This window comes from Chroicocephalus ridibundus, chromosome 4 (genome assembly GCF_963924245.1).
Source record: "Chroicocephalus ridibundus chromosome 4, bChrRid1.1, whole genome shotgun sequence".
Classification (NCBI taxonomy): Eukaryota; Metazoa; Chordata; class Aves; order Charadriiformes; family Laridae; genus Chroicocephalus; species Chroicocephalus ridibundus.
In genome coordinates this window covers 79,280,230-79,305,227 of record NC_086287.1, presented here as the reverse complement: position 1 = coordinate 79,305,227, position 24,998 = coordinate 79,280,230, and the positions used below count along the sequence as shown (strand labels likewise).

General features: G+C 38.9%; 1 protein-coding gene and 1 long non-coding RNA gene across 16 annotated transcripts in view; one reads left to right on the top strand and one right to left on the bottom strand.

The window, feature by feature from the left end:
- Positions 1-760: 760 nt before the first annotated feature.
- Positions 761-24,998, top strand: CYLD (CYLD lysine 63 deubiquitinase). Of its 5 annotated transcripts, none has more exons than XM_063334376.1 (17): positions 761-860; positions 5,387-6,046; positions 7,092-7,394; positions 8,261-8,366; positions 9,392-9,490; positions 10,630-10,746; positions 12,405-12,784; positions 14,288-14,453; positions 15,273-15,414; positions 15,963-16,085; positions 17,394-17,485; positions 18,610-18,676; positions 19,778-19,910; positions 20,521-20,629; positions 21,726-21,844; positions 22,488-22,704; positions 23,928-24,998. In XM_063334376.1, the coding sequence occupies exons 2-17, from the start codon at positions 5,540-5,542 to the stop codon at positions 24,110-24,112; spliced, it is 2,865 nt and encodes a 954-aa protein (XP_063190446.1). In that variant the 5' UTR covers positions 761-860; positions 5,387-5,539; the 3' UTR covers positions 24,113-24,998. The 5 variants fall into 5 exon arrangements, with proteins under 5 accessions (XP_063190446.1, XP_063190448.1, XP_063190444.1 ...); XM_063334378.1 differs by lacking the exon at positions 761-860 and adding an exon at positions 885-1,043 and having other exon boundaries at positions 7,092-7,259; XM_063334374.1 differs by lacking the exon at positions 761-860 and adding an exon at positions 885-1,043.
- Positions 22,789-24,998, bottom strand: part of LOC134515420 (uncharacterized) — a 229,911-nt gene continuing 227,701 nt past the window's right edge. For all 11 annotated transcript variants that reach the window (XR_010070993.1, XR_010070987.1, XR_010070986.1 and 8 more), the window contains one exon: positions 22,789-24,130. This is a non-coding gene — a long non-coding RNA (uncharacterized LOC134515420). The remainder of the gene's footprint in view (positions 24,131-24,998) is intronic.

Genomic DNA, 24,998 nt, shown 5'->3' with positions numbered 1-24,998 from the left:
CAAACGCGGGTCGGTTAAAGAGAAGCTACACTTGGCTTTTATTAAATCAGACACTCGGTAGCACTACTGACATTTCCGGAGTAAAAGTATTTCAGAGCAGGATACTGAGGCCAGAGCAGGCCTGACGTTCACCAGCGGTTCCCCGGCAGCCGCCTGCTTCGTGGGGACGCTGCAGTTACCCCGGGGTTACTCAGCGCCGTGTACCGGGGAACAGCGCGCCGAGCGGAGAGGTTCCGCTGCCCGCCGGACACTCCCACTGCCTCCCGCGTGTTCACCGCAGCGCTGCCGGCCGCCCGGGGGCAGCCAGCGTCACCCGCCGCCGGGCCCCGAGACTCAGCCGCGCTGCGGGCCCGGAGCCGGCCACCGTCCCGGCTCAGCCGGCGGGAGCACGGCGGGGCGCACAGGCCCGGGGCCGCGCGTCGCCCACAGCCCACGGGCGGGACTGCCGCCCACGGACCCGGACGCAGGCGCGCGCCCTGTCCGAAGCTGGTGCGGCCCGGCCGGGCCTCCAGCACAAGCGGCACCGGGACCGGATCCGCGGTGGCTGTCGTGCCGGTGGGCGCCGCGGGGGCTCGGCGCCCGCTAGCCCCGCCTCCGCCGTCAACGGCGGCACACGCACGCGCCGCCCAATCAGCCCCGCCGTAGCTATCGACGTCCCGCCTTCGCGCTCTGGACAGCCAATCATCGCCCCCGAGGGGGAGCGTTCCGCCAGCCGCTGCGTTCTGACCTCCCCACCCCCATTCTGCGGCTCATACAACCCTGACGGAGTGGAAACCCCCGAATCACCTCGTCACCTGGCGGCGCTCTTCGCCAATAGCGCTTCGGAGCGGTGGCGCCGGGGCGCTGTGATTGGCTGGAAGGTGGGCCGGGGGACGAGAGGGCGGGCCCGCTGGGGCAGCAGGGAGCGTTTCGCCGTCCGGAGCGCTGGGCTGTGAGGAGGATGGGAGAGTGGGTAGCGGGCTGGGCCGCCGCGCCGGGCGCCGCGGGGCCGTGAGGCGGCGCCGGCGGGCGGGGCGCCGAGGCCCAGGCCCGGGGATGAGGAGGTGAGCGAGAGGCCGTGGGGGCCGGGCGCTGGCGCGGGACGTTGCTCGGCGCCGTCAGGTAGGGGCGAGGCGGCTGCGCGGCCCGGCCTCGCCGCCCCAAGCTGCTCTCCCCGGCCGCTCCCACCACCGCCGCCGGCCCCGCGCTAGAGGCTCGGCGATCGCTGCGGGCCAGGCCGCCCCTGCGGCGGCAGGGCGGTGGGGCCGGGCGGTGGGCCGAGGCCCAGCGGCGTGGCCGGGGCGGGGCGGCGGTGGCTGCCGGCGGGGCTGTGCCGGGGCGCCCAGCCAGGGCCCCGCTGTGCGCTGCCGATACCTCAGCGCTAAGCCCCGGGCCGCCCGTTGCTCCGGCTTAAAAAAGCGTTTCGGGGCTTTCCTGCCCCGTCCTGCGCATAACCGCCCTGAGAGTAGAGAAGATTACCAAAACTGGGGGCGAGGCGGAGTAATCATTCTCAAAATCTTAGCCTTGCATCGAGCCTTGTGCCTTGCAAGTACATCGTCTGTCGCATCTTACCTTGCCAGGTGATAAACAGAGACGTTGCGTTTCGTTTTAGCGAGAGGACTCGTGTGTCGCGTTGACAGAAGGGTTGTCTGCAGAGCAGCGATCGTGGTGCACTGATGTATAATTGCCAAATCTAATGCCAGAGTATTCTGATAGTTGGTAGTGTTTTTTATTCTTCCTCTAAAGTAGAATATTTGTATCAAATTAATAACACCATACAAAATTTAGTGGAGTTTTTCAGCTGCATTTTTTAAAAATCATGTTACTGGTGTGATCTTATTTGTATTGGACAGTATTTTAGCTGCTATTTTGAAGAAACCATTGATACTTTTTCCACTCATGTCTTATATTCCATTTGTGTAATTCTGTGTACATTGGGCTGCAACTAAATTTACTTGCTCCTAGTTTTAACCTTCCCTTGAAAATTATTTTTAGACTGCTGAAGAACATAACTTTGCATCTCAGCTGTTTAAAACTTGGTATTTAAAGGGAAAGTTCTGTAAGAACAATTTATTTTACCCTCTTCGTTTTATGCTCTGAACCAGAACTACTGACTTGTGTGTTCATGCTGAAACCTGATAGCCGATTCAAACATCTCTGTATAGTTCATGGAAGTCTACTGCAGGGTAGAAACAAAGTTCTCATATTTCAGAGCAAACTTTCTATGATGAGATGTCTCTGTAGTGAGAACAGTGACTCAAGACAGGGGAAAAAAGGAAGTTTAGGGAAGCTTTGAAGTTACGTGTCGTATTATGGCCTACCTCTGACATTCTTTAAAACATTTTTTTCCAAAGTATGTAGTGTTGCAGCCATAACTGTGTTTTCCCTATTGCTTCTCAAAATCCTTTGAGCATGAAAATAATTCAGGTAGTAGGTGGAGTAGAAGAAAGCAATTGAACAGGCTCTGACACTTAAATGTCCGTGGTGATGGTCAAGTGCTCTCTGGTATGCACTAAGTTTTGTAGTTCCTGGTATGTTGTGCAGTGCAATGATGAATCGTTGCTAGGCATAATTTGTTTGGTTCCCAAGTTAATTCTTACTGAGGTCTAGTAGTTTATTCTGGCCTTAGTCCAATACATGTGTGCTTTTTGTTCAGCAAGTATACTTTACTTGCAGAATAATCAATTCCATGGGAAATGGCAGTAAAAAAAAAAAATCTTAAAATCAGTGGTTTACATACCTATATTTCTGATATATTGCCAGAACTTAACATGCTTTTTAGCAAGCTTTTCTGTGCCGTTAAAATACTAACTTATTTGGATTATTCTAGAGGAAGGGGATTTGGTTTTTAGAGCTGTATATTTTCTTATTTTTTTTGGCAGGGGACAGTGGTGTTAGAGAAGTTTTTAAAAGAATGCATTTTATATAGTGGTAATGAACTTCTTCATAATGGAAAACCTTTTGGCACTGTATACAGTGGCTTAATTTCTGTGGATGACAAGAACTTTGAAAGACTGACCATGCACCGTGTCAAGTTATCAGTACATGACATAAATGCAGCTCTTAACATGTTTTCATGCTGAATTCTTCACTACTAAACGTGTGAAGATTATGTAATTCTGCAGCAATGGACCTGCAAGCAGAGTAAACTTATTAAAAAAATAGATATGATAAATAATAATTTTAATAAAAATTAAAAATTACCTTTTTTAAGCTCTTGGACAGACTTGTTAATTGTTAAAATATTGTTATTATATCTTGTTAGTATATTGTTTCCATACATACTTATTAAAATTAAAATGAATTATTTCTAAAAGTGGAATAGGAAAGGCCATGATCTCTGTAATGTCAGATACTTGTTTGCAGTGTATTGGGGATCGATTAACTTTGTGGACTGGCTGCAAAAAAGAAATTTAAGTAAGTGTATCAGCCTTTGAAAGCTGAGAATGTAAAATGTAACTATGAAGAACAAGACAGTATCTATTTTTTTCCCAGTGTCTGGAAAAAGTAAGGGGAGGGAATGAGACAGAACTTGCTTGGAACTCTATTTTAATATCTGAGTAGACTTATAAAAACTAATGGTCATTTAATCATGTTTCCTTGGCGGGGGTGGGGACGGGGAGAGATCCTGTTGTGTTCTTCATCAGTTTCCGTGTAAAACACTACTATTTCAATCCAATACTGATATCAGACTTTTTTATTGATCATCAACAGACATCAAAGCCCATTTATGTATGTCAAATAAAAATGATGAAAAATATTTTTTAAGTTGAAAACAGATTGACAGTCTACCAGACTTTATCTCAGTGAGGTCCGGAACTGTCCAGATTCTGTCCCTCAGATGTTAATTACTTTGCAGATGGAAACACTTTGAACCACATAACTCCTGTGAGCTGTTGCAGCAGCGGTGTCAAAGTGTGATAATGACATTGACACCCACGTGTGACATCTGTGAGGACGAGAAGCATGTTGTATTCGGTTTGAGTGGCTCTATGGTACGAGCGCCTCACTGGGAGGCTCAGCAAGTCAGCACAGAGATGTGTGAATTCCTAGTGACTGAAAGATGCTACTTTGCATACATTTCATGTCCTCTGTGGTTCTTAATTACTTTTCTTTGGGGAAAGAGTTTTGTTATATACTTTTTTTTAAAAAAAAACCAAACAGATGATGAAAATAATTACAGTACTACTGAATTCCATTGCTTTCTGATAGCTTCTGAAGCTGGGATCAAACTGAATAGGAGAAATAGCAATAGATTTTGTGGTGTTTGAATGCCATCAGAGACGGGATCTGGAGAAATAGGGTACAAGGACAAAGAGTATTTGCTTTTTATATACTGAAGTTAAATTCATAAATAATCATTGAGATCCTCCTTTAACTGAATGCAAAGTGTAGCATCAGGGATTACTAACAGGAAAATTTATGTAATAATGTATTCTTAACTTGTATGCTACCCCTTTCTGTTATCTTTAGAAGAAGAACAAATCCTGTTAACATACTGCGGATTTTTCTTTATGTATCCAGTGTCATCTAAACTGTAGACATATATATGTGTGTATGTATTTTACTTTTGTATCTGCAGCCGTGTGCGATGAAGTATTTTCAAATTGTTCTTGTAATTGTGAACTATAATTCTTAGGATGATGTTTACAACTAATGTGTTTTCTTCCAGGGTATTGTAATAACTGAAAGTGATATTTTTCCTACTTTGTTGAACTGAATTAACTTTCTAAAATGATAAAAAGAAAAGTCTCCAGGTTTTTCTTTAGAATTGCATGTTGCAATGCTGGCACAGTTTGTTTGTCATACATTGTTTATTGCTTACTGGAATTTTCCATTTCTCTTATTTAAAGAAGTGGCTGTTATAAATTACTAAGTTTTCAATTTTCTGTTGCTTTATTGCATTGACACAATTTTCTGCTTCACTAAATCAAAGTGTTATGTGGCATGACAGATGCAGTACACTTTGTGAAAAATAAGTAGTCACTAAGCATGGGAAAAAATCTTCATAGTGGAAAGCTTCCATAAAATATTGTTTGTAAACTTGAGCAGGATATTTATTCCTGTTCATCTGAAATCAAGATTTCTTTTTCCTTTCACTTATGTGTGTTTTCTGCATGTCATTACACTTTTTCCATAGCGCCTTGACTTGAGGAACTAGAGAAGGAGAGGAAATACACAGTAATGACAAGTAGAAATGGGTATGTCTGTGATCAACAGTGCTATGGCTGTTTCAAGACTATGTTTGCCATCTCAGAGTTTGCTGAACTATTTTCACTCTGTAGGAGGAGTGGGGCTGGTCACAGTTTTAAATGATTTTCTGTTGTTTTACTTAAGACTAGCCATAGTTCCCCAATTTAATTTTGCCTTTTTTTTCTTTCTTTTTTCTTTTTTTTTTTTATTCTAGGCTTTCTGTTTTGGATTTGGTTCTTCGCAAAACAAATATTGCATTGTTTCACAAAGGTTGGACCCTCCAGTAGAATTTGTCAAGATCAGTGCACATAATCAACAGTTTATTTTTCTTGAAGACTTCTGCGCAGCTTTTAAAGTTTTCATCACAATGAATTCGGGCTTATGGAGTCAAGAAAAAGCAAGTTCATCCTATTGGGAAGAGCGGATCTTTTACTTGCTTCTCCAAGAATGCAGTGTCATAGACAAGCAGACTCAAAAGCTCCTGAAAGTGCCCAAAGGTAGCATTGGGCAGTTTTTTCAAGACCGTTCTTCTGTGGGACACTCCAGAAATATTCCTTGTAAAGGCAAGAAACTGCAGATTGGATTAAAGATTCTGGAACAACCTCATGCCATCCTGTTTGTGGATGAGAAGGATGTTATAGAAATAAATGAAAAACTAGCTGAGTTGCTATTGGCCATTACTAACTGCGAGGAAAGATACAGTCTGTTTAAAAGCAAAAGCAGGTTAACTAAAGGCATCCAAATAGATATTGGCTCACCTGTTAGAGTACAGCTGAGATCAGGAGATGATAAATTTCCCGGAGTCGTTCGCTTCAGAGGACCCTTATTGCAAGAAAGATCCCTAACAGGGATATACTTTGGAGTAGAGTTGCTGGTAAGTTTCTTGCTAAGGGAATATATATTTTATATCATATATATTATCATATATATATCATATATGTTTTATAAGATGAGCTAAAAATCTTGTATTTAAAGAGGCAGTCATAATGGATTTTTTTTGAAGCGTCATTACTCCTAAAAATTCTGTAACCATCAGTCTTATCATAAGTATTGTTATTAAATACCTGTCAACACACCATAGCACATCAGCCTTGTTAAGGCTTGTTAAGTGAAGCTTGATGAGGTGCATCGGCTGGCAAGAAGACTTCAACATACTCTGACTCTTCCAGCCTGGAAAAATTTAATTAGTTACATCCCCATTGTGGCAAATATCTGACTCTCATAGTTCTGTTGAGTACTTTGTTCTTCCTGCACGTGGCAGGAGACAATCCGTAAATGCAGGATTTTAGGGCTGCTCGTTTTGTAGAGCCCTAAAAGTCAAATAGCAACTAGCTAAGATAGAAAACTTTGCTGTTTTGTGCTCCTAGTGAGATATTTCTGCAAAATTAATGTCAACCATAAGCTTTTGAAGGATTAGATTCAGGAGAATGCCACTCTTGTATTAGAAATATATTTTTCAAAGTCCTCTGTAAACTCTTTCTGAATTCTTTGCAATTCCCACTAAGAACCTCAGGGAATATCAGGGCCAAGTGCTTCTGAAAATCAGCGCTCTATTTGGCATCTAAGTGGAATTTTTGAATGCTTAGCGTTATGTCTAGTATGAAGTAGTCTTGTCTTGATCCAGCAAAAATTTGATGATGAAAGCAAGATTTGCACCTGAAGAAAACATGCTTCTCTGAGTAAAAAGGTTTCTGCCTTTTTATTCCGCTAAGACAGAAAGTGTGTACATTTGCCACAAACTCTGGCAATGGAATTTTTCCAATATAATGATAGTTCATCAGACAAATTCTTACTGCAGTTTCTCCAAAACACTGGATTATGTTACTGGTTTTGTAGTAGTCTGCTTTTGCACAAAATACACTGCTTTTTTTTTTTCTTTTCTTTTTTTCCCCCCTTCCTCTTCCTCCTCCAACACTTAGGAAGAAGGTCGCGGTCAGGGCTTTACTGATGGACAGTACCAAGGCAAGCAACTTTTCAGATGTGATGAGGATTGTGGGGTTTTTGTTGCTTTGGACAAACTGGAGCTGGTGGAAGATGATGACAATGAACTGGAAAGTGACTATGCAGCTCCAGTTGACGCAATGCAGGTAGAACTTCCTCCTCTGGAGATCAACTCCAGGGTTTCTCTGAAGATAGGAGAGAGTATAGAGTATGGGACAGTTATATTCTGTGATGTCTTACCAGGAAACGAAAGTTTAGGATACGTTGTTGGAGTGGACATGGTAAGAAAATAATCTGACTTTAATAACTTTTGCATGTGTGTTATCTAGTAAATTACATGCAATATAGAAGAAGAAACATTATCCACAAGCTACTTCAGCGGAGGCTGACCTAAAGTGGGAAAGAAACATTTGTGTTCAAAGATGCCCCTTGGTGGTAATTGGTTTTTGGCATCAGGTGAATGGTATCCTATTTGATGCGAAACAGTTCAGGAGAAATACTCCGGTTACTCTGAGGAGCCTCCACTGAGCTACTTGCAATGTTAGATGTCAGTCTTGAAGTTATAGAGTTGAGTGTTTGTCTTGTGGGGCCGGCTTTGTTTTGCCTTTTAAAAAAGTCGTCTGGATGTCTTTTTCTTTGTTAGCTATTTTTAAAAGCTTTTTTTCATGTAACTTTGGTTTGTTTGACTTCATTCTACCTTAAAAATAGTGAGTTTTGAGTACAAAAGTTGATCTTTCAAGAAAATGCGAAGCTTGTCATTAAAAATTATTTCTAGCAACTTGAATTTTTTAAAATGAACAGCTGTTCAATTTTTGGTACTTAAAGGATGTTGTAGTTTTGTAGATCAGGTGCTTCCACTTTCTTGATTGCATTGCCTAACAATGCACTGGAATTATTGTAATTTGTTTATAAATAATGGATTTTAGTAGAGGAATGCTTGTTAAAATAGGAAATATTTCTCAAAGAACAGTTTAAGTTTGTGTTTGTCTTTTAAGACTGTAGTGTTAGACTGTTATAAATGCAAAGTTACAGGAAAAAGTAGATGTTGTCAAACATTTCATTTTTACGTTCCTAAAGACATATATGTGTATTCTGTATGATGTAAATCTTCTCTTGGGATACATGTAACATGTTTTTCTGTTTTTAGGATAATCCTATTGGAAACTGGGATGGAAGATATAATGGGATACAGCTGTGCAGTTTTGCAAGTGTTGAAAGTACACTTCTTTTGCATATCAATGATGTTATTCCAGGTATGCACTTAAAGAACGCAGACTTTGATGACATCTCAACCTAGGCACAATTATATGATTAAAACAATACTGTGGAATTAATATCCTAAATTCTCTTGAATTTGTTTAACCTTCTGTGTTACAGTTCTCTTCAGTTTCCTCCTCCTTTTGGTTACAGTCTCACTAGTAGAAAAGGTTCAATATTGAACAAAAACTCATGTCAAATTGTATAGTATTTACAATACTGTACAGTTGCGTAGTATTCATGAATATGTGAGTGTCTGTAGCGGGAATCATTTTATTGAAAATTGTTCAATTTACTCCAGGAGTTTACATATCTTGGATCAGAAAGCTGCTCTTTCTGTGCTTGAAATGTATTGATAGTATTATTTATGCATTCGGTCAGTAAATACTTGAAAATTTACAGGAAGACTGTGGAAAAATTCACTCTCCACAGTAATTCACTGAATAGTGTTAACTTGTAACCACTACAGTCACAATTCCTTTTCTGAAGAAAGAAAAGTTTCATGTCAGACTTTTGTTTGCGCTCTGTCTGAAGACAAGTACTAACAAGCGTGCAGTCTTGTACAGCCTGTAGTCTGTAACCATTGCCCTCTGTCTTCAGTTGGGCTAACTTTCCTTATGTTCACCTCCTACTTGTTGGTTTAGTTGAGATGCATGTTTTTGCATGGCTTTTCCTATCTTCTCTGGAGAATTAATGGGGACTCACTCATTTTTGGGAAAAGAGCATTTGTTGTAGATATGTTGGTAGAAAACAAAGTTTAGAATTTCATGCATCTGTTTCCTGTAATGGCAGCATGCAGATACATTGAAAAACGTGAAGTCCATGAAGTAATGGTAGACTTCAGAGTAAAGTGGTTGCTCGTAAAATGTTGGTTTTGTGCCAAAAAAGGTTTTGCCTCACTCAGTTTTAAAACTTTTGATGCTAGACCTTGGTTCAGTTATGTTTCAAGTTGAACTTCTCTGTGACCTAGTAAAAGCATAGAAAAGGGAAACTAATATTCTCTTCGTGTACCATGTCTCAGAGACTGTGTCACAGGACAGGAGACCTCCCAAGCTTGCCTATACCTCAAGAGGTGGTGGTGACAAAAGCTTGTTCAATCATAGTAAGCCAAAGGCTACAGGTACGTGTGGGAATTGTGGTTTTCTTTACCTAGGTAAGATTACAAATTTCTGTTGCTTGGGAAAAAGCGTTGCCTGCGTTTTCTATCACTTCATTTATTATTTAAGTTACATATCAAGTTAAATTTCTCTGGACTATTTGTATGAATTTATGTAATCATAATAAGGATGGTAGACAGTTTAACTTAAGACTGCTCAAAATACTTTCACTTTCATGAAAAACAGTTTGATGTTTAGCAAAAATTCAAGAGCGTATTACCTGGTTGTCTAGAATAGGCAGTTCAGGGCTGCATTCTGTTTTTCTGAAAGTGTGGTGTGTGTTTGGGTTTTTTATATTTTTTTTTTTTTTAAATAAATACAGTTTTCTCTTGTCTTCCTTCTGCAGGACCAAATTTTTTGTCCGGGAACAAATCTACTTAATAGTGAATATGTTAGTTTTGTGTGATTCAAAACCAAAATTGAATTCCTGAAATATAAACTTCTTTTGACTCTGTTTTTGTCCCATTCTGAAAATATTCTCAGGAAAAAAAAAAAAACCCTGGAAGGGAAATAATTTTTTTTCTTTCTTTTTTTTTTTTTTTCTTCCAAAGGCAAAAATAAAAATTCAGTGTCTTTTGAGTTTACTAGTGGCCATTTTTGGTTGTAGTATGCTAATGACAGTATGTTCTGTAAGCTTTCATTCTACCTGGCATTGGATGCTGGCAGAGATGGTCTTCACTGAAGTAACTGCGGTTGTACGTTGGCACAAGTTATAGCTGTGTGGAATTGGATCGGTAACTTATTTGCCTGCTCTGAAATTTTTGCTTTATAAACAAAAAATACCTGCTGTACACTGTATCTCAAATACTTTCTTATATCCCTAATTTATAGCAATGAAAAATTTGCACTTCAGGGGGTTTTTTTGCCGCCTTTTCAGGTTGGTGACTTGAAATTTCAGCTTGGAGGATTAAATTGGTTTGGGTTAAGCTGCTGCCTTGTTGCAAGCTTAGGACTGTGTTAGCTTTGATGGGAAAGTTTGCTGCTTTATGGAAAGGCAGTTAGGTCTTTTTGAAAGTATGTTAATTTTTACTATGAAAGAAGCACGTAGATAACATTTTGCAAATAAAGATTAATCTCTTCAGTAAAATGTGTTGTTTTCCAGGATCTACCTCTGAACCTGGAAACAGAAACAGATCTGAAGTCTTCTACACATTAAATGGCTCATCGGTTGACTCTCAGCCTCAAGCAAAAACAAAACCCCCATGGTATATTGATGAAGGTAAAGAGAGATTATAGTCTTTCATGTAGGCATATACTTCATTTAAAAAACAAAACAAAACTAGAGTGTATTGTTGTTCTTCAAATAAAACAAGTATGAGTTTAAATTTAAAACAGTTGGAATATGTTGTCTTAGCGGAAGACGTGCTATATCATAAAAAGCATCTTGGAATCTTGGAACCCCCATGAAAATATACTCCGTCTTAATTGACAGACCTGTTGTTTTATTCTGCATGTAGGAGATTACATTCTTGGCAACGTATGCACAGCTCTGCGGGAATGCATATGTCTTGCAGGCAAAATAAAAGCTGAGGCTTGGAAGGAAGATATGAAGATACTCCTTGTAGCCAAGTATATAGAGTAATTTTATTTTGCCTGTCTTTTTGTATCTAATGTTACAGATCTAAGGGAACTGTAATATTCTGCCATGCCAGCTAAGCAGTCTGGAAGTAAGATGGAGGGGGGGGAAATCTCACTAAGCATACATGTTTTGTTAGTATTTTTTTTAAAGCTATTTCTGTAAAATCCCTCTCTGAATTCTTACAAGTATGGGTGCACGTACCCAAAGGATCCATATATCTTGATTAGCTTCCAGATCTAATTTTTTTTTTTTTCTGGTTAAGTTTTTAAAGTCTGTCTGGCTTAGTGACTGAAGGGTTAAATACTAAAGTATAATATTAATTTAAAATTGTTCTTGGTTGCCTAACAGATGCTGTTCCAACAGCTTGGAACTCTTGTTTAAAAATCAGTTTATTATAGTATTTATTATTATTATTATTTATTATATATATTAATATTATTAATAATATTTATTATTATTATAATAATAAAAAAAGTAAATATCCTATCTAGAAAGGACTATGGAAGTAAAGGATTAAATAATTTTTTTTTTTTTTTAATTTTTGGACATTAACTTCAGTTAATAAAGCAGCATGGAGAGAAGAGGTGATGAAGAAGAGGTTTTTGCTCTGTGAATACCAATTTTGTATTAGAGACCATGTGGAGAGATGAGAGAAGATACAGAACGCTTGTGCTGTTACATCTAGTTGTGATCTCATTTATCAAGCACTGCATTAGTCATGACTTATTTAAATCCTTTATTCTTTATAGACACTGATAGATTCCTTGTGTTAGAACCACAGTATATGGTGATAGAGCCAGGCGAATAAACACTTTTCCATTTGCAAATCATGTCTGCAAGCTATTACTCATCTCTGTATAAGCTGTGACCCAGATCATTTCCTTGGTCAATGAGTTCTTCCTAGTTCTGCCCATCACAGTCACAATCTTTGGGACAGTTAACTTACGTTCTAAGAAAAATTCCAATGTGGGGGAAAAAATAAAAGAGTTTTCAGTCTAAACCTTCCTGTACTTTCTGGCTAACATCTCCTTTCTCTGTGCTGTTCATTTCCGTTGGTTGCGGTAAAGGTGTCAGGGCTACAGCAGTGTCTCTTCAGCCACTTCTGTCTCTCCAGTGTTGCCAACTGAGAAACATCTTCTCATATGTCCCCAGCTGTTAGCAATTCCTGTACAGCACACCCGTTAAATCAGATGTGGTTGCGGATCCACTACATTGGTTTGATAGCTAAGTCTTTCCTTTTGTAGAATGGGGGGAAAAAACCCCAACATTTACCGACCTTTTGGTTTTTATTTTAACAGTTGCTGAAGATCCTGCAAAATCTCTTACTGATTCATCTCCTGGATTTGGGCATTCTTCACCGCCACTGCAGCCACCTTTAACAAACTCTGTGTCTACAGAAAACAGATTTCACTCCCTCCCTTTTAGCTTGACAAAAACATCAGCTACTAATGGTACTATTGCACATAGTCCTCTCTCTTTATCCGTTCAGTCAGTCATTGGTGATGTAAATACTACGGCTAACCAGGAGAGTCCGTCAACAGCCGGCCCAGTTGGGAACTCACATGGTCTTGAAGCAGGTTCCTTGGCTGAAGTTAAAGAAAATCCTCCTTTCTATGGAGTAATCCGCTGGATTGGCCAGCCCCCTGGAGTGAATGAAGTATTAGCTGGACTGGAACTGGTAAATACAAATTGTAGTTCGTATCAATATTAACTACATGTTACTAGTTTTGATTTTGAGAGTTGGTGCCTGTATACTTTGCAGAAGCAGTCAGTCTGGAGGAATTTGTCCAGACAGGTTGCCATGTGATCTCCTTATAACATAGCTAAATTCTTAGATGAGCTCCGACTTCTGTGGCTGCCCTAGACCTTACTCTGTTAATAGGCCCCGAGATGTTTTTGTGTCAGAATTGAATTTGTAGGATTGGTCACTTACTTACTTTACAGGAGTGCCCTTTGCTTACTTTGTGGAGATTTTAATTGAAAAAAGGTATTTAAAGGTTCTTTGAAATGCAGATCTGCGTAAAATGCCCTGACTGCAAGAATCTTTATTGGGTATCAGTTGTTTGTTTGTTTGTTTTTTGCACAGCAGCAAACGGGCAGCATCAGGATTATGACTGTCAGAGTCACAAGACTGGTTTCGAGAGTCAATGGTAGTGATACTGTTGGTTTGACAGCCATGTGCTTTATGTGTTGCTGTGGGCCCTTTCGTAAATCCACAGTTGCTGCAAACATGAATTGCTGTTACATCCTGATGTTTACTCTGTGGCAGGTGCTGCCAAGGTTGTGATTGGCTATCAGTTAAATTAATGTGTAAGAAATTAGGGAGATGGGGTTCTTTATTTTGGGATAACATTCAGTAAAATTTCAGATAAAGCAGTGTACAATTATGTAAAAAACCAAACATCTTTAGCAAAGTAGATGAGAATGTGACTGGAATTTCAGCTGTTACAAAAAATCCCGATGCCTGTAGGGTTTTTGGGTGAAACTCAAGCTGTAGCTTGTCACAGGTGTTCTGAGATTGCATCTCAGGATGCCTTGTGTTAAACTGGGGTCCTGGACTTGCCTGTCATGCATTTCTGCGTTAAAACCAAGTCATTGTTAGTAAGCAGACAATATACCTTGAATCATGTTACCAAAGATAAATAATGATGACTTCTTATTTTTCGTAGCTAGTTTGTGTTGTGTTTTCCTTGATGCACATTTTGGGTGTTGTGAAGCAGGTATCTTGTGCAGGCCACAGTCATGCTGGAAGTATTCATATTAACCAATGCTTAGTGATTTTAATTGAGTTTTAGAAGGTGCTCAGTAGTGCATGTGTGCTCTTTCTAATTACAGAAGGAATCTGGAGTGATTAGCTAGGTTAGTTAAGTTCCTAATGTTGACTAGGTTTAATTCTTGCTCTCTTCTCCCACCTCCCCCAAGCTGCTTCTGATGGAATTTTTGTTTTATTTTGGATGGAATGAAAGTTTAAGCATGAAGAAAAAAAGAGTGACTCTCAATTTCCTCAATAAATCCAGTTAAAGAACACCACAGCTGAAGCTTTGTACGCTAAAATGCAGGAACATTGTATATCAAGCTTCAAAGTACCTGAAGGGTGACTTATGGGTAGATATTTTATCAAATGTCTTACTGCAGGATTCTAGAAATAAGAAAAACAGTGAATTCTCACTTGAATTTTCAGGAAGATGAATGTGCAGGTTGTACGGATGGAACATTTAAAGGAACTCGATACTTCACTTGTGCTCCGAAGAAAGCTCTTTTTGTTAAACTCAAAAGCTGCAGGCCAGATTCCAGGTTTGCCTCACTACAGCCTGTTTCCAACCAGATTGAACGCTGCAACTCTCTAGGTACTGAGCTTCTCTGCTTGTTACTTACTTAGCAGCTGGGAACCGACCTGGGGTTTGGTTTCATTTATTCCTACATTATGTTCTTTGTATTGAACGCTTGAAAGTCTGTTTGGGTATTACTTAAATGAGATTAATGAATAGAAGATTGGTCTGTACAAAACATAGTGCTTCTATGGGTTGCTTTTTTATGCTTTAAAACAACAAAATGTTAATATATTTAAAGAAATTTCATAAAAGGGATTTTTTGTTATGCTGTACATTTTTTATTTTAGAAGTTGTAAAGCAATCTTGCTGAAAATGGTATTTGCAACTCCAGCAATATGTGATGCATTATCAGAAATAACAACAGTTATTTTTCTATAATGTCAATTAATTTTTTTTTCTAAGTATTAACATGTATTTCTGTGGTGGAAGTTAGTGGTGAAAAACTCAATATTATTTTTTTTTTCTAACTTCAAATATTTTAGATTTCTTGGGTGATGTTGTATTGCCTGGGACAACAGCAAAGAAAGTGTCTGATACTTGTAAGATAGTGTGAACAGGGCATTTGTAATGAGGAGAGAACTTCATTCCTACTGGATAAAATTAATTCAGTGCTGCAGGCTTTCTGAAGCACTCTAATGTGCGTTGTCAGTGGAATGTAAGGCCTTGTTCACTCTCTGGAAGGCAGTGAGTCTCAGCTATAATAAAATGCTGTTCTAGTCCAGAGAAGGAATGCTTACACTAAGGCAGCAACTTAGCTATAAAACATTAATAGGAAAATCTCAAGGGGGATAAAATTTGAGGCTTTAAAGTGTCTTTTGAAAAAAAAAATTTCAGCCTTTGGAGGTTACTTAAGTGAAGTGGTAGAAGAAAACACTCCTCCAAAAATGGAAAAAGAAGGTTTAGAGACAATGATTGGAAAGAAGAAAGGTATCCAGGGTCATTACAACTCCTGTTACTTAGACTCCACCTTATTCTGGTAAGTTCATAATTTGTATAGTGGCATCCCACGCTAGAAATGCAGAACATGTGATCTTTGTTGTAACGACTGTCTGTCTATTACTGTGCAGCTTACTAAGTCATGCGCTGCAGTCTTTGACACATTACTACGCTCTTCCAATTTGAACAAGCACTGCAGCATTCGCTGCATAACGTGAAGTGCTAATCATGTCCAAATTGTACTGGCCTTTATGTATCTATGCTCTTTTTGACTGTAAAGGGTTGAAGGATGAAAGAGTACAGAACCTGGGGGGTGGAGGGAGGGAAATATCTCTTATAACTTATGTGCAGAATCCTGCCTTGACAACTGTTTTTGTACTCTGCTGTGGAAAGGATACTGGGTTAGAGTGGACTTTTACTATTTAGTACAGCTGTGCTGTCCGCTGTTCATAATTCTCTCTTTCTGAGCTTATTTAGTTTTTTAATTCTTCCTGTGGCTTTGCTTGGTTTGTCTTACGTTGCTCAGGCATCTGAACGGTTGTATCTTACAGCATTAAAACAACCTTCCTTTTCTTTTTTTCTTTGTAGCCTGTTTTCTTTTAGCTCTGTTCTGGACACCGTGTTACTCAGACCTAAAGAAAAGAATGACGTAGAGTATTATAGTGAGACTCAAGAGCTGTTGCGGACAGAGATTGTGAATCCTCTGAGAATGTACGTACAGACATGAACTGGTCTCTGGTCTAATGTAAATTTTATACTAGATCCTGCTGTGTATGTGTTCCTATTGCAAACCCAAAAAGTTTGGCTAGCTGCTGCTGCCAGTCTGTTCAATTTTTTTGTGTGTGTATTTTTACTTGTTCTTCGTGGTAAATTTAATCAGTGCTAACTGGAAATAGTGATTCATTTTTTGGCAAGAAAATATTTTCACTAGTCTCTATTTGGAAATGTGATCAGCATAAAGCTGTTGTAAAATTTGCATAGGTATGAGTACAAAAACATTGATAAAAACAGGGTACGTTTGTTCACAGCGTTCGTATTTACATGTTTTTAATGCTGCTGTTCTTGACAAGAAAAGTATTTGGGTTATCTTATGTGGAGTTTCACAATTTGATAGATTTGATGGGGCTGTAAAAGTTTCATTAATTTTTACATGCGATCTGCAAGTGGTCAAAACACTGCAGAACTTAACGTGAGCTTTGTAATTTCTTAGGCACAATGAACAAAGGAAATATGGCGAAGTGCATGAGAAGTTATTTGGCTTTAGCTTAATTTTTCTTAAACATGCAAATAACACAGTTGTAGTTCTGAAATTCTGCAGGCTGTCACTGAACAATTTATCACAGTTTTACTTTTGATTGCTGGAATAAAATGATGGCTTCTGAACCCTCGTGTGTGTGTACTTTGCCTGGTGTGTTCCAGGGTTCTGTGGTATATAGGTAGTAGGATACGCACCAAATAGCAGAAATTGTAAATGGCTGAGAAGACTGAAAGTCTTACTTTTCCTACCTTTCCACCATGCTCACAACTTTATTTGCACTTTTTGTAAAGTTTTAGAGGAAAAGATGGAGTGCTCAAAAACGTCAGCTGCTTATGTCAGCAATACAGTTCTATATTTTTTTCTCAAATATTGAAATATTTGTTTTTATTAACAACTCCCACAACACTGCTGTTATGTGACATTCTGAAAGCGATGTATTGAGCGTTGCAAATTAGAGTGAAAACAAAACAAAAGTAGTTGACTGACAAATCGGAAAACAGTTATCCTGTTTATTAATGTTTAAAAAGAGCTCTTAAAGGTTATGCAAGAACACTGAGCACTGCACTAAATTTATACTGCATTAAAAAACCTGGAAGCCAGATTGAATATGAGGAGTCAGTAAATAGTTTTGAAGAAATACTGTACACAGTTAAAAGGAGGATCTGAGAGCCTGTATTTCAGCATTTAAGAGTGGGTTTTTTTTCTACTTCTCTGACTTGATCGCAAACTAGCTAATAGCTTATTAAACCCATTTCTCTTAGATATGGATATGTATGTGCTACAAAAATAATGAAGCTGAGGAAAATACTTGAAAAAGTTGAGGCTGCATCAGGATTCACTTCAGAGGAAAAAGGTAACTGGGGATGTTTTCCTTTCTTTGAGATTTGTAAGAATAATAATATGAAGGAACTGAAATACCTTGCCATATAATTGTACCAGAACAAAGCATACAAATATTTCTCTGTAGCAGTAATATCTCTGCCAGAGATTTCTGTGACCATTGGGTGGTAAAAAGCTCTTCTCTGCATCCTCGAGTCCGTAAGGAGCCCTGGCTGAACCGCTTCTGCCGTTAACAGTCTTTCACTGAATGGGTTTCTTTTCTTGCCTTCCTGTGCCCACGTAACTCCCTTCTAGCTGTTAGGGGAGATCTAAGGCTCTTCCTCAGAAATTAAGACTGATAAGGCTGGGGTCTTTGTCCTCCTTCAAAATGTCACTTTGGTCGCTGAGGAATAATCTTTCCACTACAGCATCTCATTGTCACAATGGTTATGTAGTATTTAATAAATAAAAAGTATTAATCATGTTATAAAAGTCAGTTCCCAACCTTTTGATCTTCTGCTGCATATAATGATTAATTAGCTTTGTATTATGTAGCTGTTTTGTTTTTGTATGGGAGAACACTACTTTCTTTGTTAAATGCTAAATGCTGAAAACCAATATTTATTGCAGTTAGCGGCAGGAAGAGAAATACACCAGAAAACTCTTGGTGTTGGGGGAGAACAGTCCTCGGGGAAGCTCGCATTGGCTGCATTCTTGGTTAGACAGCTCGGTCTCTAGTTTAGATGAACTTTGTACTATTGTGTGGTTTTTATGTAAGTGTTACTGTTGCTGCTCCTCGCTGCTTCTCTGCAGTTTCACTGTTTTCTTTTGAAAGCTTTTATTTCTCCTGGAAAAGTTGTGTGGTGCCAAATGATTCCTCTGAAATACAGAGTATCTTTTTGATCTTTATGGGAAAATGTTGTTACGCTGTTGAGCCTGTGTCTTTTATTAGGGCCATTTGACACCAAAAGAGTAAACAGAGGTTTGTGTCATGAAAATATTCATAGTTTGTCATAATCTTATTGTGTTAATAAAGCTGTAAAAGAAACCTTTACTTTTTTCCTACTAAAATTTTGAAAACTTTCATTTAAAATCAGTCTTGAATAATGTATCTGGTTTTGCATATTAACAAGCTTTTTTTTTTCCTCCCTCTCCTAGATCCAGAAGAATTTTTGAATATTTTATTTCACCATATTCTAAGAGTTGAGCCACTGTTGAAAATAAGGTGAATCTCTTTTCTTTGTTGAACTCATCTGTTCGTAGAGGCTGATGAGGAGACACTATCTGCTGCCTTTCAAATTGAGATAGCTCTCAGAGCACCTTTGACTTGTGGTTCATATTTCTACTAAGATTCAATATATGTTGACAAATGTGACACGATTTCCTACCTTTTTTGGTAGGTGGGTTTTGCCTCGCTGGTGTCTTGTTGCAAAGGTTCATGAACATAGTTTCATGAGAACTGGACAAAGATCCCCTGTCCTGGTGCTGTCTGCATGAGAGCCTCACTGTCTTCCTGTTAGTTATGCTGCAGAAGGGCTGCTGTAGGAGGACCCTACAGCACTACTTCTTGTGGCCTGCAGCTTACAGCTGCTTATTTCTGGGAGAAGCTGCAGAGGTTTCTGGGACAAACGTTGAATCAGCGTTTAAGCCATGGAAACTGATTTGCATTTCTTCTTTAAGGCTAATGAAAATATTTCAGTGGTTTGCCTTGATCAAGTTTGTCTTTGACCTCAAAACTTAATTAAATGGGTAGCTTAAGCCTTTGTCCCTCTCCCTACCCATATAAAATTGTGTTGTGGTTTTGTGGTTTTTATTATTTGTGGGGGTTTTTTGTGGGGAGGTTGGTTGGTTTGTGGTGTGTGTTTGTTTTAGTGGGTTTTTTGGGTGGGTTTCTTTGTTTGATTTGTTTTGGTTTTTGTTTTGATTTTTTTTTGGTGAGGATGAAGACGTTTATCCAGACCACTTACTATGGCATTGGCATTTAGTGTAGTAGCCTGCCTTCTTAATGTTTGCCTAGGTGTGGAAAGCTTCTTAACAAATAAGAGTTGGACAGCCCTTAAATCCTTTTTGTGAGTTCTCTCTTAACTATCTAGCAACACTAGCCATCTATGTCCGACTTCCACTGTCGGAAACAGTGTAGATATCTTCTCAGGCACTTTGTTGTTGCTGGCTTTTTTTTTTTTTTTTAAACCAAAACCCCAATATATTTTGATGCAGAGGGGATGTTGTATAGACAATTTTCTGGTAGATGTTATTTTCCTAGTAAAATACATTCATCGTTACAGTACGGCTTCAGAATCTTGTTTTTTTGTAAATCTGTTTTTAGATCAGCAGGTCAGAAAGTACAAGACTGTTACTTCTATCAAATTTTTATGGACAAAAATGAGAAAGTTGGAGTCCCGACAATTCAGCAGTTACTCGAGTGGTCATTCATCAACAGCAACTTGAAGTTTGCGGAGGTTGGTGACAGCTGTTGCTTTGTTAGAAGTGATGATACCTAGGTAGTGGCCCATTCAGCAATGGGACAAAAGTAGGATTTGGTGCGTAAACAAAACGCGGATGTGTGGGAGATGGGAGCACTAGGTCAGTGGTGCAGGTTGCCTACACTACAGAATTATTTTAAGGCTGACTTGATGACATGTATCTTTTGGCTGAACGGACCAAATTACAAAAAGGAAACTTCTTAGCTACTGCCAGTAAGTTGTCTTAAGGACTAATATTCTGAGATCCCTCTGTCTGTAAAAAGCTTTGCAAAGGGAAGATTTTTTTTTTCCTCTCTCCCGCCCCCCCTCCCCCGCAATGAGGAAGCATAGTCCAGTATGTTTAATATCATACTTGTGCATGACTGTGACTTAAAACATTTGATAGTAATTCAGATGCCACTTCACTGTTTGGGTTTTTTTAGCTGTACTTTCTCTCAAAGACTTAATTTTGGTTTACTTACCATCTTGTTAAGTTTGAAGTCAATGGGCTGCAAGTTTAAATAACATGAATATGTTTATTGCATCTCTAAATTGAGATAATTATCTATCTCAAGCTCATTACATCATATTCTGGCATTTTACCTAGGCACCCTCTTGCCTGATTATCCAGATGCCTCGGTTTGGAAAAGACTTCAAAATGTTCAACAAAATTTTTCCATCCTTGGAATTAAATATAACAGACTTACTTGAAGATAGTAAGTATGTAACATTGTGTTGTGTAATAAAAGAAAGTTGTTGAGAGTGACTAACAGTGAAAGTAAGTATTCCTGGTAGTTCTGGGGTTTTGGTTTTTATTAAATATTTAACAAGGTAGTGCAAGATGTTCAGGCTGAGGAGAAAGGAAAGTTTACCGGCTAGAATGCTTTTTTGTTTTTTAATCTCATGTCAATTAAAAGCTATAATTCAGAAGAATGTAGAGAATATAACTTGCTTGATTATGTTTAATTGTATAGATGCTCAAGAATTAAAATTGAGTTATTATGTATAATTACCTATGATAAGAGTTAAAACTCAGTTATTAGCAGCAAAACAATTCATTAATATGGCAGGCAGGAAATCTTAAAAGCTAAGTGTAGCACCAAGATTGGTTAACAGGACAATGATGATTAAGTTTCATTAGTTCAAGCAGTTTGTGCTGCTTGTTTCTAAGCTTTTTTTCATTAGTTAATCAAACTAGAGGAGAACCTGAGATGATGTAAACCCACAGCATGTAGTGATGGTGCGTTTTCAACTCTAAACCTATCAGTTGTTTGGGACCTAAATTTCTGATACTTGTCATCCACTGACTTTTTCATTGCATTACCTAGGAAAAGGTTTTAAATTTGAGATAAGAATTAATAAAACTGCTAAAATTTATTAGAATACTAATTGCTGAAGCTGTAATGGCCTTTTCTTTCATTGTCATGGCCATCAGCTTATGCTGGGTTTTTTTTCTGGCGTTGACAGACATAGGGGCTGAGCTGTCTGTACCAATACCAATAGAGAGAACAAACTCAATTTCAAAGCGTGTTTTTACTTGTTCATGTAGTTCATAAAACTTAATTTTTATCATCTTCTGTTTTGCAACTTACCACTCGAAAGCTTTTTCTCTTATGTCATATTATGTCAAGGGGAAGAAGTTAAATACAGTGGTACACTTCTGCTTTGATTTGCAATCTGGTTTTAGCTTTTTTTAATGTAGTGTTTTTCTCTATTTAAAGTAGTAATCCTCCCTCCTTTCCATACCCCTTGTCTTAAAAAACAAAAAAAGCCTCCCAAAATTGGAGACTAATATCTTCTTTAAAACTGCAGCTCCCAGGCAGTGCCGTATATGTGGAGGACTTGCTATGTATGAGTGCAGAGAATGCTATGAAGATACTGATATTTCTGCTGGGAAAATCAAGCAGTTCTGCAAAACATGCAACACACAAGTAAGTTGTTGGCTTTGTTATTCTACACGGGTTTAACCCACATGGTACATGCTGTAGCAATCACAAGAGCATAGTAGGACTTTCTCACCAGCAGTAGGGGAACTGCGCCCACTAAGTGAAGTGTAGCCTTTGGTGACAAACCAGGAACGCCACGTGACCCTGCAGTGTATTCATCAACGCTTTCTTACTGAAAACATGGCAACTGCCAAATCCAGGACTGAATACAGTGGAGAAGTAGTAATCATAGGCAGCTTGGAGTCTGTTCCCTGTTGCCTGCTTTAAATCCTAACTTTATGTACATGCTACTTTGCTTGACTGGAAAAATTGATGACATAAAACTGTTTAATTTTGAGAGCGGTTTGGTAACTGGCATGAAGCTGCCATAGTCATGGCTTGTTTTCAAGTCTGAGCACAGTACAGTGTTGTTGCATTAAATCTGACCTTCCTTCTAACCTTAGATTTGCATTTTCTGGGCAATATTGAACTGTACTGGTGGGGAAAAATAGAAGAAACGTTTAGCCGGCTACTGTTACTGCATTTCCTTCTCTGTTCAGCAGTAATGTTCTTTTTAGCTTTGTTTGCCACTGACAGAAATAATTTTATGGGGTGTGTTTTCTCTTCTGAAATATCACTTCAATTGTAGGTTCATCTTCATCCCAAGAGACAGAGTCATAAATTCAATCCATTGTCACTACCTAAAGATCTGCCAGACTGGGATTGGCGACATGGCTGCATCCCGTACCAGAAGATGGAGTTGTTTGCTGTTCTCTGCATAGAAACGAGCCACTATGTAGCTTTTGTTAAATATGGGAGGGATGACTCCGCCTGGCTTTTCTTTGACAGCATGGCAGATCGGGATGGTAGGAGATCTCTTATTTATTCTTACTAATTTTTACTTAATTTTTTAACATGTATTACTGTTTTAAATTTCAGTGCCTATTTCTTAATGTTTTGGGGATATTACTATCATTTAACTTGACGTACATGAAGCTGGGACACTAATCTTGACTCAGCCTTACCTCAGTGCATTGATTTCATAGCAGCCACTGATTTGCATCAGCTGAATTTCACCTAAATTGGATACCTTGGTAAATAGATGGTAGAGAAGTTAAGCGCAGAAGTTTTTTAGCAAGACTTCTTACACATGTTTCTATACTTTGCAAGTTTGGCAGAGAGAATCCCCTTCAAATAATCAATTGCAGGAATATGTTCTGTCAGTCTATATTTAAGCAGACGTACACAATTATCAGGTAGTATGAAAATAGTTTTATTGCTTTTGCTGAAATGACTTAGTGTAGGTTGTCTTTAGCATAAAAAATAGTCACACATTGCACCATTTATGCAGTTCTTTTGAACCTCTTTAGAGTTACCAGTGGAAAACTGTTACCCTGTAATAACACAAATGTCAGTAAAACAAGTGTTCTCTTAGATTGTGCTGCATTGAACAGAGTCCTTATTTAAGCACTATTTCATTCTGGTGTCTGAGAAAAACAGGAATACATGCAAGTGTCAGACTCAGAGTAACAGTTCTTCGTACGAAGAATTCTTGAGCCCCTCTGTTACAGTGTGATTTTGGGGAGTGGGGGAGAAGAATCGTGCCTCCTATTAAAAATGAAACTGCTACAGGATTAAAGTCTCCTTACAACAACCAGAAGGCAACGAAGCTTTGTTTTGGAGTGCTTGAAATGTGTACGACTGAAGTCTGTAAAGAACCACTTAATTTCAGGAATGTACATCACAGGAGATACTCACTAGATTTATCTCCTGTTGAACCTTAGGGATTTTTGTATCACAAATATTTTTCTTCAGCTAGTGCTATAACCTAAAAATGTCTGGTGGGGAACAGTATCGTGGATGTCCATACTTCTGTTGTTTGAATTTTTTCATTTCTACATGGAAAATGGGAGTAGCAAACACTGCCTTAGTCTTGCAAGTCAGGTACAGACACTCGTGCTTTATGAATTCATCAGCTCTTACCAGTTGTCAGAAGCATTTGAGCTGGAGTACATTATTACATTATAAAGAGTAAATAGATGTCGATGCTATCCTAATCCGTTTCTCTTTCTTTCCTTATGGTTAAAAGGAGGTCAGAATGGCTTTAACATTCCCCAAGTTACCCCATGTCCAGAAGTTGGTGAATACCTGAAGATGTCTCTAGAAGAATTGCACTCACTGGATTCCAGAAAGATTCAAGGTTGTGCACGAAGACTACTTTGTGATGCTTACATGTGCATGTATCAGAGTCCAACGATGAGTTTATACAAATGAACAATGTCCTCTGAAAAACTGAAGAAACAGTATAGAGTTATCGACTATTGCATTTGCTGCATTCTTTGGTTAGTTTTAATGCAACCGTTGCTGGCAATGGATGCGATGACAAGGAAGAAGTTGACTCTGAGAGCGAAAGGATTACTGTTCCAAAAACTACACGTGGAGTTCTGTAATTGAAGTATTTAAGCATTTTGCACTCTGGGAAGTGTGTGCTTGTGTGTGTTTGTTTTATAAACAAAGTCTAAGTGAAGTTACTAAAACTTAAAGCTTTAAGTGCATTGATTGTACACAGGCTTTTTTGAAATGTTAAGGTGGAATTCTATCAGGAGAAACCTCCTTAGTCCGTTGAGAATGTAAAAATACAGAGTGTCTCAGTGCATTTCTGTGGACGAAGGATGATGATTCTCTTGTGTTTCTGTATCCTCCCCATCCAGCACTTCTCCCCACCCTTGATCTTTTTGGCATCATAGATTCTGTCTCTTGAAGAGAGAATAACTTCAGTTTCAGTCAGATAAATTTCAGACTGCTCATTGCATATTAATTCTGTTCTGTTAGCTGTCTGCTACATTCTTTTCAGTTCACACATTTGCATCTTCAAAAATTAACATTAAAGATCTGAATTCCTATCTTGTGAAAATCAAGCACACAGATTTGCTATCTGTTAACTTGCAATTTTTGGAGAGGAAAAAGAGGAGGAGAAGAGGGTATTAAGGGGAAGCGTAATTGCTGAAATATAAAATTAGCAGTGAAAGTTAACAGATGTCTCTTTCTAAGTGTCTATTTTTAAAGAAACAAAGCAGTCTGGAACAGAACAGCAACTATATACAAATGATTGGAGGACAAAACAATAAAATAGTGGATTGCCTCAGGGAATGTTACTGAA